This window comes from Taudactylus pleione, unplaced genomic scaffold (genome assembly GCF_031769625.1).
Source record: "Taudactylus pleione unplaced genomic scaffold, aTauple2 ptg000026l, whole genome shotgun sequence".
In the NCBI taxonomy this organism is placed as follows: Eukaryota; Metazoa; Chordata; class Amphibia; order Anura; family Myobatrachidae; genus Taudactylus; species Taudactylus pleione.
This window is the reverse complement of record NW_028284428.1, coordinates 24,326,917-24,340,057: the sequence shown is the minus strand read 5'-3', so window position 1 is coordinate 24,340,057 and position 13,141 is coordinate 24,326,917. Positions and strand designations below refer to the sequence as shown.

General features: G+C 42.7%; 1 protein-coding gene across 1 annotated transcript in view; it reads right to left on the bottom strand.

Moving 5' to 3' along the window:
• ANOS1 (anosmin 1) overlaps positions 1–13,141 on the bottom strand; it is a 210,873-nt gene that overhangs the window by 156,802 nt on the left and 40,930 nt on the right. Inside the window, exon 2 of the mRNA XM_088451532.1 lies at positions 12,424–12,471. Within this exon, the coding sequence (XP_088307658.1) occupies positions 12,424–12,471 (48 nt within the window). The remainder of the gene's footprint in view (positions 1–12,423; positions 12,472–13,141) is intronic.

Sequence of the window (13,141 nt, the reverse complement as noted above, 5' to 3'; positions counted from 1 at the left end):
ACCCTGCCCACCGGCCCAGCTCGCCCCTGCACACATATATAGTATCGCATATCAAATTAATCAGCAGTCTCCTGGTGCATCTTAGTCTCATCACATTGCAACTAAGATGCATTTGTGAATGAAAAATATGCTTGGCGCAAGCAGAGACACACTCATTCCCGCCAGGTGTCTCACTCCCGCCAGATGTCTCATGTCACATGGCGTATTCAGGCTAGGTGTATGTGAACACATCTGTAACTCTTACTTCACCTGAACTGTTCATGCTGATTACAGTATGTTAGGCTGTTCTAAGAGGGATAAAAGCTAATTCAAGCACCATCCATTTTAAATTAATGAGCCTTAGAGCCCTTGACAACAAATGACAGTGGATATATCACTTTGGTGCAAAACAACAGTTTTAATAAAAAGTGCTGTAACCTACAACAACCAATCTTATTGTATGTTATTTTCAAGTGCAATTTAAAAAGTGACATTCCACGATTGGCTGCTATGATTAGCAACACATTTTTGCACAGCTACTTGTACATTACTTTCCATAAATGTGCTCCTTTGTGTCCCAGACACCATCACTGGTTCATAAGCTTCACTTGACAAGTATAATTACCAGCAAAATTGTCATCGCTGCGTTCAACTAACGGTAATTGATGAAGCCTATTTCTGACCTCTGCAACTGTGTCTACATAATATTATGCACAACTACAACTATACACATATTTCACTATTTCTTAGCATTTTATAGATTCATGTAAAATTTGCAATAACAATTGTTGCCAATAGTAGTTTTCCATGATCAGTGCGTATTTCATTGAAATGTTTCCAAAACTCATGGCAATAAAAAGTCAAATCTTTTGAAGCCAACTCTTGACCAGGATTCTTTCAAAGTTTGTCTAGCTAATTGCTCTATATCCTGATCTTTATCTTTCTCCAGCAAGCAGTGCAGTGTATATTTTCTATCTGTGACTGCAGGCGTTATAGCTAATAATTCATCTTGACAAACAATGTAATGAAACCTGTCGACTTAGAGCATCTGTTCAAAGAACAAACACAAGCACATAATTTCCTGCTGTCAAAGCACATAGGAAATTTACAACTCAGGGCACTGAAAAGTATCCAGGTAAACAGGACCGTTATGTACCCTCTACAACCATTCTCCTGTTGCCTTGTATTAGCATATGGCATGAGGGAAAAAGTTTTTTCTAGTTTTTAAAGAGCAACAAAACACCTAAAAATTTTAACAAAAACGATACTAAGGGCCTGACACAGAGGTGCAGGCTAACTGCCTGCAATGCCGATAGGCAGTAGAGACACAGTAGCGCTGGCACAGGATGCTATGTTCAGATGGAGATATTGCACCTGCTTTAGGGCTGGTGGAAGCTTCAATGTTGCGACTGATTGTGCACCAATGGTCCTTCTAAAGACGCACCAAGATGTATAAATGCCCCTGCTTGTGGGTATCTCAGTAGCAGCAGAATCACTTGCGGCATTAGCATAGCAATGCAGACATGGCTACAGCAAATGACATAGCCGCACCTGCGCTCACTCTGAAACAGGCCCAAACTCTTTACTGAATGTGGTTAACACAGATATAAGTTTGAATGGGAGTGTTCAACCAAGGGACCGATTTTTCCTACCTCCCAATATACCTTATTAAGCAATCAGGACAAAAATAGACCAAACCCCCATTTTATACCTAGATCAGATTCTATTCTGCTCAAGCCAATTCCTACCCAGTAATGTTCTAAATCCTTTCTATTAAGCAGTACCCTTTCTGGCCTAAAGCATCCAGGACTGTTGTGTAGGTAATACCTCGCCATTATTTTGATAACTCATCACCCAGTGACATGAGGACTATTCTTTTATATTCTTGACAAAACAAATTAGTATAAGTTTACAATGGAACAAGCTACAAGCCCATCCTTTAAAGTGTCCTCATATGTACACTGCTGTCATTATGTTTATAGTGGCTTGCTATAAAAACAAATAGCATCTTCCAAAGTTCTTTGGACAATACAATAGACCTTTCCTCCCCAATAAATGTTATATCATATCAAAGTCAAAGTTGAAGTACTTTGTTTAATAGAGGAATGCTTGGTCTCCATTACAGCTCAAGACATACTTGCCTACTTTTGAAAAATACTTTCAGGGAGATTGCAGCAGAATGCCAAAAGGCGTTTCTAGCTCCACCTATGGGCATATATATTCCTATAAACTGAGACCCTAGCTCCCCCACTGATATTAATCTATCTCTGCCCTACCACATTAACATTACTAGATGCCCTCCACACACACACATTACTAGATCCACTCCACACACACACACATTACTAGATCCACTCCACACACACATTACTAGATCCACTCCACACACACACAGGGGCCTATTCATTAAACGTAAAAATTCAATGGAGATAATTAGCTTTAGAACTCTCATGGAGTTCTAGCTAATTATAGGTGGAATTCATCATTCCACCTCTCCATAAGTATCTATTCCGAAAAGCTGTCATTTTTGCGATGACAGCTTTTCGGGAAATAGATACTTTTCCCTCTCTACACTACCTTATCGCGTCTGGAAACAGTGCTGCGCATGCGCTGTTACATCTGTAAAACCAGCACATGCGCAGCACTGCCTACAGATGCGGTAAGTTTCGTACCCCCCCTGACTCCCCCCCACCCCCCTCCGCTCACCTCCCCCCCCCCCCCCGACTTACCTGTCCGCGCAGCAGCCTCCGGCTCCATCCTGCTGGTCTGTCATGTGGTTTCCCTGCAGACCACATGACAGATTAGAAAAAAAAAATTTTTTTTTTCTTTTTCTAAACTTTCTTGTGCTCTGCTGGGGAGCACATATGACAGACCAGCCTCCGGAGCCTGAGGACGGAGCAGAGCGCCGGAGGGACTCGTCGGGGGACCTGCACACGCTGATACAGGTTAGTGGATTCTGCTATTCGCCACCTCACAGTGGCGAATAGTAACTGCATCAAATTCCGAAAATTGATAATTTTCGGAATTTGATGAATACCATAATTTCCACATCCCCATACTAATGTATGGGGAGTGTGGGAATTAACGCAGGGGGACTTAGCAAGGAGATATCTGTGATATCTCCTGTGTTAAGTCTGTTCATGAATACCAAAATAACGTTATTTAAGGAAAATGTCCTTAAAAACGTTATTTTAGTGTTGATGAATAGGCCCCACATTACTAGATCCCCTCCACACACACAGGTTAGTGCACTCACCTTGGGACCGGGCACTTCTCCTCCTCCAGCCTCTCCACCAAGCTCCCAGACCCAGCCACCACCGAACAGTGCTCTCTCCACCAGACCAGAGCTTCTCTCTGCACTAGGTCAGCTCCAACAGGACTCCTCCTCCACCATGTCACAGTGCCCGTGGCTCCCATGTGCAGGTAGGAGAGGGGGAGGGATCCGTTTCTACGGCCACTGCCGCTGGAGACAGACACTGGTGTGTGATCTGAGTCTCCATGCGGCCGCTCACAGATGCCCGATACCTGCGCTGCGCTGTCCCGATCAGTGCAGCACTGCTGATCAGTGCAGAGTTGCTATCACTATCGCGCCCAAGCACACGCTGTGTGCGCACTGCTGTATAGCGCCGGCCACCGCTACCCACAACCCCGCGGTGGCAGGCCTTTAAGTAACATGGCGTCACGTGTCGTGACGTCCCCCGCGCAGGCCCTGCCGCCCCCTGACATTTTCAGAATCGCGCATGCACAGTCCAATTACTTCCAAAAACCGGGAGTTGAAGAACAATTTGCGGGGGAGCGGGAGGCTTCATTAAAAACCGGGAGCCTCCCGCTAAAATCGGGAGGGTAGGCAACTCTGGCTCAAGACACCTGCCCAAATATTCCTCAATGTATTCTTCTTCAGCCAACATGTAAAGGTTTTATATATTCTATCTAGTTATGTCACCATAACTTCTCACTATATTCCATAAATACACCTACTTACATCTACTGTATGTCATAAATATTTAATTATAGAAGAAGCAAAATAAATGTCCATGTTTAACGATGAAATATGTATGTCATCGCAGACCGTAAAACACAATTTACTGCTACTGATTATTTATATAGTAACAGCACCAACAACTGCTGTAGCTTCTTACAAACTACACTTAAGGCATCATTCCACCCAAATCTTAAATATATAAGTTTCTTATAATAAGATCATACACAAAATACTACGTACTTTCAGATCAATGTTTCTCAGAACCAAAATAACCTTGACTCTAATGGTGTAGTGTTGCACTCTACTCTCCAATAATGGTTATCCATTGAGTATTAGTACCCACTGGGCATGGGGATGAGTGGGCTTGGAGTACATTGCTGTACTGGACCATTGTATCAGGCATTATTGGAATCAAGTAATGTGTAATTATGTTAACAGTACAACAAAGGTAAATAAAACTTTATATTAAATTAAGGAACACTACCCAATACAAAAGTTTGTTGTGGGTGGAATTATTCTTTAACAAATCACCAATACTTTTCCTTCAGTGAATATTATTCTCAATCAGTGAAGTGGGGTTTTTTTTTAACTAAATGACTGCATAGAAAAACTAATTTTTGTATGATAAAAAATTCCCATCTTTCCACTAGAAGTATTGCACAAGATAGGCAACAAATATGATTGGCAGTAATACTATTACTGTGACTGATCCTGATTTGGACAGATCTATGTTCACGGATGCAAATGATAAGTTTTTGCATACAGCACACTGGCAGATGCACATTTATATACCTATGTGTACCCCAATCTTATTCTTAGGTGGAACTTGACGCATCTGTTTTTCCGTGAAATTGGGCGTTTTGGGGCGGCAACAATACAAGCACACGGAACAGCCCTGTCTTGTGGAAGTGTCATGGGTGTGTATCTAAACCGTGGTGTCATTCTGAGCTCTGCGTATGGGGAAGGGAAGCCTGTTTCTGACGGGTGTCTTGCACTTAGCATGGGATTGGTGCAAGAGTCCATACTAATGATGACATCTGTGGCGTAAAATTAATGGCGGCATGACTTTCCACTTACAGGCATACGAATCCCCGCATTAATCCTATGGATTCCCACATTAGCATAAGGTAGCAAATCAGGCTTCCGAGGCTGCCGCCACTACAGCATATGGCTCAGAATGAGCCCAAAAGTGTTTTATAAATATAAATATATATATATATATATATATATTTTATGCAATATTCATGCGTACAAGACTATTATTTTATTATTTTACTATAAACCAGATATGACTGGCACGTTGTGCAAACCTGAAGATCAGTCTTTGTATGGCAGAGAACACGCCATTAATGTGGAATCATTTTCTACATTATATGTGTTCTTAGTTTTTACCCTCAGTCAAAGGCTAAACATCAGGAATCTCCAGAGGACCATAAAAAGGAAGATGATCCATAAACTGCAGACCATTTATATAATTTGGACATCTCTAATCAGATTAGACTAAATGTTTCAATGGTGGCCAAATATTTAACTGTTGGTAGATTTAATCTAGTGCAATATTAAAATCTGGGGGGAGAAAGCCATCAAAACATTCTCTACATTAATCTTATTGATTTAATCACTGGATAGCTTCTAATAAATAGAGGCAAAGGTGCAGCCCATTAAGCCCATTAATCAACTGAAGTCATACTGCTAGAATAAATTAATTATATTATTACAATTTCTTCTTTAAATTGAAGGTAAGAAGTTTGGACAACATGCTTACTAAAGAGAAAATGCTACCATTGGGATAATTATGCAAATAATCTCTTACTGAATAATATACATATACTGACATTTCTAGGATTTACAATTCAACTTCACTTAAATATTCATATGGTGTATATGGAAATACTTGTTTATTTTTTTATAGTTTTAATTTACCTGAGGTGAGTTACTAACAGAGGCCCTGTTTCAGAGATGTATGCTAACCCGATGGTGGAGGACTGCGCATGCACAGGACGTGTACTGTGTATGTGCTGCCCTCCATCTGCGACTTCACTTGCAGTGTCTCCATGCCACAGCCTGATTGACAGCGAGTGACCAGGCCAGACTCTGTGTCACTCCCACCTCCAAGATTTTGCCCGTGCAGCTCCCCACCATTGGAACTCTCTCCCTCTCCCCATCAGACTCTCCACCTCTCTACAATCCTTCAACAGGCTCTCAAGACCCACTACTTCATCAAAGCCTTCCAGATCTCATCTTAACTTGCTGCTACATGCTTCTTCCTCCCTGTCTTCCCCATATGTATCATGCCTGTCTGCCCCTCCCCTTGAGAATGTAAGCTCTACAAGCAGGGCCCTCTACCCTCTTGTGCTTCGCCTTACTTTATTTTCATCTACTTCTTACTCACCACCAGGACAGCTAACACTTGTTTGCTTATGCTCTGTTGCTTAGTTGGGTGTTATGGCACCAATGTATCAAAGTATATTATCCATGTCCTTGTCCTCCATTGTATTGTATTGTACTGTACTGTAAGTCACTTTATTGGTTATGTACTTTGTAAGGCGCTGCGGAACACTTGTGGCGCCATATAAATAAACAATGATAATAATAATAATAATGCAGATTTCCTGGCCCCGCAAGCTGCCAGGAACCAGACAGGCTGAGTACTGTAAGTCTCAGCTTACACAGCATGGCCAAAGGAACAGCCATTGGGACCGATGGTCGCGTTGGTGAATGGTGATCTGAGGCAGCATCTACAGACACTGTACTGGGATTGCAGATGCTGCAAGGAGGTGTCTATTTCATACAGACGCCTTCTGCTGAATTTACATTTGAGTTGGATGTTATTGCACAGCCGATTCCTTGCTTTATGTATGTTAGTGACATACAGTGACAGATTTTGCCTAGGGGCTGCGAGGCTGCAGCCCCCCCAGTAAAATCCGCCACCTCAGTGTAGTCAGTGCAGTCCGTGACTGCACTCTCTATGCTGTGACTGGTAGTGGCTTTCTATTGTAAGCGCCATCTACCAGTGAGATACACAACAGGCAGTCTCAGGGGTAGGTGTCTCCTCCCCCTGGGACTGCCAGTCCGGGCTGCTATTGCAGGAGGAAGCCGCTACTCTGTCTTTCAGCCAGCCATACCCAACTCCTAGGGGCTGCAGACAATGCAGCCCTCTGGAAGCCGGTGAAAATGCTTATATGCAGCTCCCAGCCGCTAGTGCGTATGCACCGGTCTTGGTGCCAATAGCTACACCAGCATTGAGTCCCCCTCGGGGTGAGTCTTCTTGGCGGCGGCAGCCCCCCTCCTCCAAGAGGGTAGGGTCTTCTCGGCGGCGGCAGTCCCCCTCCTCCAAGAGGGTAGGAGCTGCCTCTGGTGACATACATATATATTTTACAGTATATGTATACATTTTACAGTGAAAATACCAATAAGAGTGCTGGTACATTAAAAATCCATTTAAAACTGAATACAATTATTTTTGTTTCTTTAATTATTTAAATAATTCTGTTAAGGATAATTAGGATTGTGGTCACAAATCCACAAATATACCTACATTTCATATATGATTATGCCTATGAAAATGTACTTTATTATTTAGTACGTTACTTATACATTAATTTCAGGGAGTTTTCTGGAAAAGCGTGTCACCCTCCCGCATCTTGCCCACTCTCTAGGTGGATGGGGGCGTGATGATGCATTGCAAACCGCAATATCTCAGCACTGCCAAGGGTGGGGTCACAATGACACGATTTGCATAACCGCAGATAGGCCGATATATCTGCAGACATATAGGCCATCTGCTGTGCTGCAGAGCAGATGTGATATGTCTGATAACTCATAGGAAAACCCACCTTGAATATTTTATGCCATGCTGCACCAGGCTGTCATCGATAAGTGGCTAATGGGCAGTAGAAGGGTAAAAAAGAAGATTATGGGGCTTATTCATGAACACTAAAATAAAATTTTTAAGGACATTTTCCTTAAATACCGTTATTTTAGTATTCATGAAGTATCTTAACACAGGAGATATCACTGATATCTCCTGGTTAAGTTCCCCTGCGTTAATTTCCATACTCCCCATACATTAGTATGGGGAAATGGAAATTATGGTGTTCATCAAATTCCAAAAATTATGTATTTTTAGAATTTGATGAAATTACTTTCCGCCACTGTGAGGTAGTAGTTGAGACTTACCTGCTTCCAGCTGGTGAGGTCCCCCGGCGTCTTCCTCCAGCGCTCTGGTCCGTCCTCTGGCTCTGGTGGCTGCTCAGACACTGTGTTATCCCAGCAGAACACAATAAAGTTTAGAAAACAAAAAACTTTTTTCTTTTTTTTCTAAACTGTACTGTGGTCAGCTGGGAGAACACGTGTCAGAGCAGACAGCAGAGTCGGAGGCACTGCAGCAGCCAGGTAAGTGCGGGACGGGGGGAGGTTTTCAGAGAGGGGAGGGGGGAGGGGGGGTTGGGGGACACACACACAAAATTACCGCAGCTGTAGGCAGTGCTGCGCATACGCTGGTTTTACGAATGTAACAGCGCATGTGCAGCACAGATTCCAGCTGCTGTAAGGTAGTTTAGAGAGGGAAAACTATTTCCAGAAAAGCTGTCATCGCAAAAATGACAGCTTTTCGGAATAGATAGTTATGGAGAGGAGGAATGATGAATTCCTCCAGTAATTAGGTAGAACTCCATGCGAGTTCCAAACCTAATTACCTCCAGAGAATTTAAGTTATGATGAATAGGCCCCTAAATGCCCAGTTGTAGTGAAGATGTCTCCAGACAGCAGTGACAATCCTACAATCTCTACAATTAAGGTACCAGAAACATGTTGTCCACCTTTGGAAGGTAATGGAATATGGAAAGGTAAGAGTCCCTCAGTAAAGTTAGTGTTCCCGCTAGGCTGATTTAGCAGGGTGCCACGCCCTGCCCGATTTCAAAACGGCAGAATGCAGGGCCCCGATAAAACAACCTGACAGGTGTCATCCCCTCCCTGCCCGGCGGCGGACCTAGAGTGAACACTAAAAGTCTGTAGCTTTTTTAGTATTCAGTGTAGTAAAATAGAGTGAGAACCTCTGGCCTAGACCATAGGGTGTAGATGATACGGAAATTTGAAGTCACCTACTGTAGATAATATGATACAACAAATTTAATTGGGAGGAAGGGGATATACAGAACTGCTTATGCAGATAACTTCCTTACAAACTAAAATATATCACACCTTGGAGGAACAGCTAAAAATAAGATGATAATTTGATCTGGCATCAAGAAAGATAGTGCTGTAAACTTTTCCCTTCCGGGTAAGTGTTTTTTATAGAGCACTGTGACTCACCTTAACTCTTTATATTTAAACAAATTGTAAATATCTTCATGTGATTCTTTATGTACACACTTTTTGTATTATATCTAGGACTTCCAAAGCAAATATCTATTCCACCTACATCTTTTAGTGGTAAACCGGGGAAACTTTTGAAAGACTTACTCATCTGATTTGTGGATAAATGTGGATCTAATTTGTGGATTAATGATTCATTCAAAAAAATTGTCACAAAGCTCCTGACAAAACCATCAATGCAAAAGACTAATTCAAAAAAGCTGTTCATATTTTTATTTCCTGACCTATCACCACCTACTACAATTCTAAAATATTTCTGCCTCCCCAAATTTAACAAGAATTGTGCTATTTTTGACCATATATAACATATCATCCCAATCTCATAGTAATAGCGACTCAGTGCATAAAGTATACAGCCATGGTTAAGCCGCGCATTTGTTGTTCAGATAAAATATCAGAATGAGGGAGAAATGTGAGCTAAGTGACTTTAGGCGGGATGTATCATGAATTGCATTTTGCATGAGATACATCCCGCCAGTTGTTGCATTCATAGCTGCATTTATTAATGCTGTATGCATGAATAGTTGCAAATATAAAGGCAAAGGACAGCTCTTCCGATAAGAGTTGCCCTTTGCGTTATGAGGACTGCCGGGTTTATGACCACTGAGTCCTACTGCACATGCTCAGCTATCGGCCTGTAAGTGTGCAAGCTGCAGGGGAGTCAGAGAGGGATCCTTCTTGGGAATGTAGTAAACCCTGGAAAACTGCAGTTTTCTTAGTACTGAGCACATTTTACCCTTAGTACATCCTGCCCTTTGACCATGCAATGATTGCTGCTGCCATGCAAAACACCACACCAGGTTCCACTGTCAGCTAAAAAGAGGAAACTTGAAATTGGATAGGTTCAGGATTTGGCATAAGCAACATGAATCCAAGGATCCATCCTGACCTGTGAGGGGGGATTATTTTTTGGCACACAGTAAGCATCTTAATACCAATTGAGCACAGAGGCGTCACTGGATGCATCACTTAAGTGACCCTTGCACACAATGAAGGCACACGCACGCAAAAAGGAACATGGCCTCGTGTCTGCAAGGCCACACTCCCCGATGTTTGCGGTTTTGGAGGCATGACACCCATCCTCTTCACGCTGGGGGTTTGACTAAAACTCCAGGATCTGCTGGGAAGCCCCCAGTCTCTCCCAGCACAGAGTGGATGACAAGAGCATGCTCGCGTCATCCATCACCACTGCAGAGCTGTTCGGTGACCCCATTTGAGGGGGTGACACCAAAATGGCAGAGCAGCTCTGCTATTTTTGTGTCACTCCCTGTGATTGTGTGGCCCATCGTAGTATTGCTGCTCACCATGTTTATCCATTCATGTTCTAATAGCTACTTCCAGTATGATAACACATCATGGCATACGCAGGGACATGCCACTGTTCTCATCCCAGCACATGCTGCTGTGTGTTGGGCTGCAGTGGGACCAAGGAGGCTGCTGCCGCTGATCAGCAATGGCAGTCTCCTCTGGTTGTGCAGGGAGAAGCGATCACACTGATCGTGCCCCCCCTGGATTCATCACAATGGCACCCCCCACCCTCCCTGTGGTGCACGCTCTGCCGAAAATTATTTTTTTAAAGGGAGGCATGGCCACGACTACTAACATTAGGCCATGCCCCCCAAAATTAGTGGGCTTGGTAAGGCTAACTACAGCCCTGTACATATGTCATCTGAAGCTGGTTCCAAGAACATGACAATGAGTCCAGTGTACTTCAATGGCCTACAGTCACCTGATCTCAATCAAATTGAGCATATTTGGAATGTGATGGAATCGGAGATTTATAGCAATAAAATATACAGCTGACAAATCTGCAGCAGCTGAAGTTCAGGCTGTTCTGATTTGTATCTAATAAAGTGGGCAATAAGATACAATAAATACATATACAGTATTACACATACACACAAAGGGATTGGTATGAAACACCGTCGGAAGCATGGTTCAAATCCCGAAGCAGGAAGACCGGCAACTGAAGATCCTGACAGGTACGTTTTTCAACTATTACTAACCCTCCTCCCCTCTAACCCTAACCATCCCTTAGGGGTGCCTAACCCTAACCTCCCCCCGCGACTGTCCACACCCGCCGTGCGGCTTACCTTCATTCGGTATGCCGGGCTCCCAATGTAGGTATAGTGACAGGCGTCGGAATTTCGCCGCCTGTCATTAGTACCCTGCCGGAATTTGACAGTCGGGAAGACGGCGATTGGCATTTCGACCGTCGGCTTCCTGACTGCATCCCCACACAAATAAATCTATATATATATATATATATAATCCTCCACGTGCGGCACTCAATAGACTTAAAAAAGAATTCACACAGCTGCCATGGCTTGCAACGTTTCGGGCTTTAATAGCCTGTCTTCAGGCTTCAGACATTATGACATTATGATATATATATGCATGCATGAGCACATGTAAGCACGCATACAGTACTTACGTAGTGTTTTACTGACACACATGAAAAAAATAACAAAACCAATCCCCTATTTCAGATTTATTCAGTTCCAGTGCATAGAGATATGACACAAAGACCATTTGCGATGGATTTCGAAACATATTATATCAATTTATTCACTACAGAGAATTCCCATCATAGTTTGTAGAGAACTTGAGCTGAATTAACATTAGGTTTGATGTAATGCATCTTTCATCTACATGGCTTAATGAGATTTCTGTCTAATAGAATCAATTAGTTATAAGTTTATGTGCTCTCTGGGTTTTTAATGTCAGAGTCACAGTAAATAATGAGCTATGGCTGCCTTCAGCCCCTAACACATTAGAAGTATCTGAAATGATTTGCAGCCCCTCCCTGCGAAACAAAGGGGTTAAACGAACAACGAGTTCTTAGTTCTATTCTAGACTTGTCAAGTCTTGAATAAGCACTATCACTGAAAAGCAATGTTTAAATGGGGTCCTCAACGGTGAAGGAGTTATTATGCTGCTTAAAAAGCCCTGAGAGTAACAACAGAAGGATGAATCACACAAAGAGAGAACATTTTCCACATCTATTAATGGTTCATTTTTCTCACTTTCTCTTTTTTTATTTAAAGAAACAATAAACATTAAAGCATCAAAAATGATCCATTTACCTTTGAGCATTGCTTGTGATTCTGGCACCAAATCAAGGAACCATTGTTCTGTAACAGAATAGAAAGTCCAGTTAGTACAAATACACTAGAAGCATTTTCAAGCTCTAACTTAATGGTATTTGCTATTAGGTATTTACATTTATTATTGATACAGAAGGATTTTTCCAGGATCTATTTTCTTCTTTTCCATGTTGGTACAATGTTGGGCATGGTGACACTCAGGGCTTGTTCCAATTAGGTGCAAATTACTCACGCCGCGAGTAAGTGCAGCTGTATGCCAGACTCGCAGATTTTTGTTTCACAAAAAATGTGCAAGTCCTGTGTGAGATCGGTCCACGATGGGGGCAAATTGTGGTGCCGTTAGCTGCGTTTCTATGCCATTGAAAAGTCAACTCACTCCATTCACACCTAATTGGATCAAGTTCTATGTGATCAAAGTGGAAACGTCCTGGAGGTAAGTAGAATGTAAGTGAATGGAATTTGGTAATATTATGATTGAAACAGTAGAAAAAAGTGGTGGTGAGGCATAACCTCATATAGTATACCAGGCCGTTATGACCGGGTTGCGTACGGGATGCCGGAGCTCATGATCCCGGCATTCAGAATCTCACTGCTGGCATCTCAACAGGGTTGGAATACCGACATCTACAGGTAAGTATCCTAACCCTACCCCTAAACCTAACTTCTCCCCCCTGCAGCCTAACCCTAATCCTTCCCC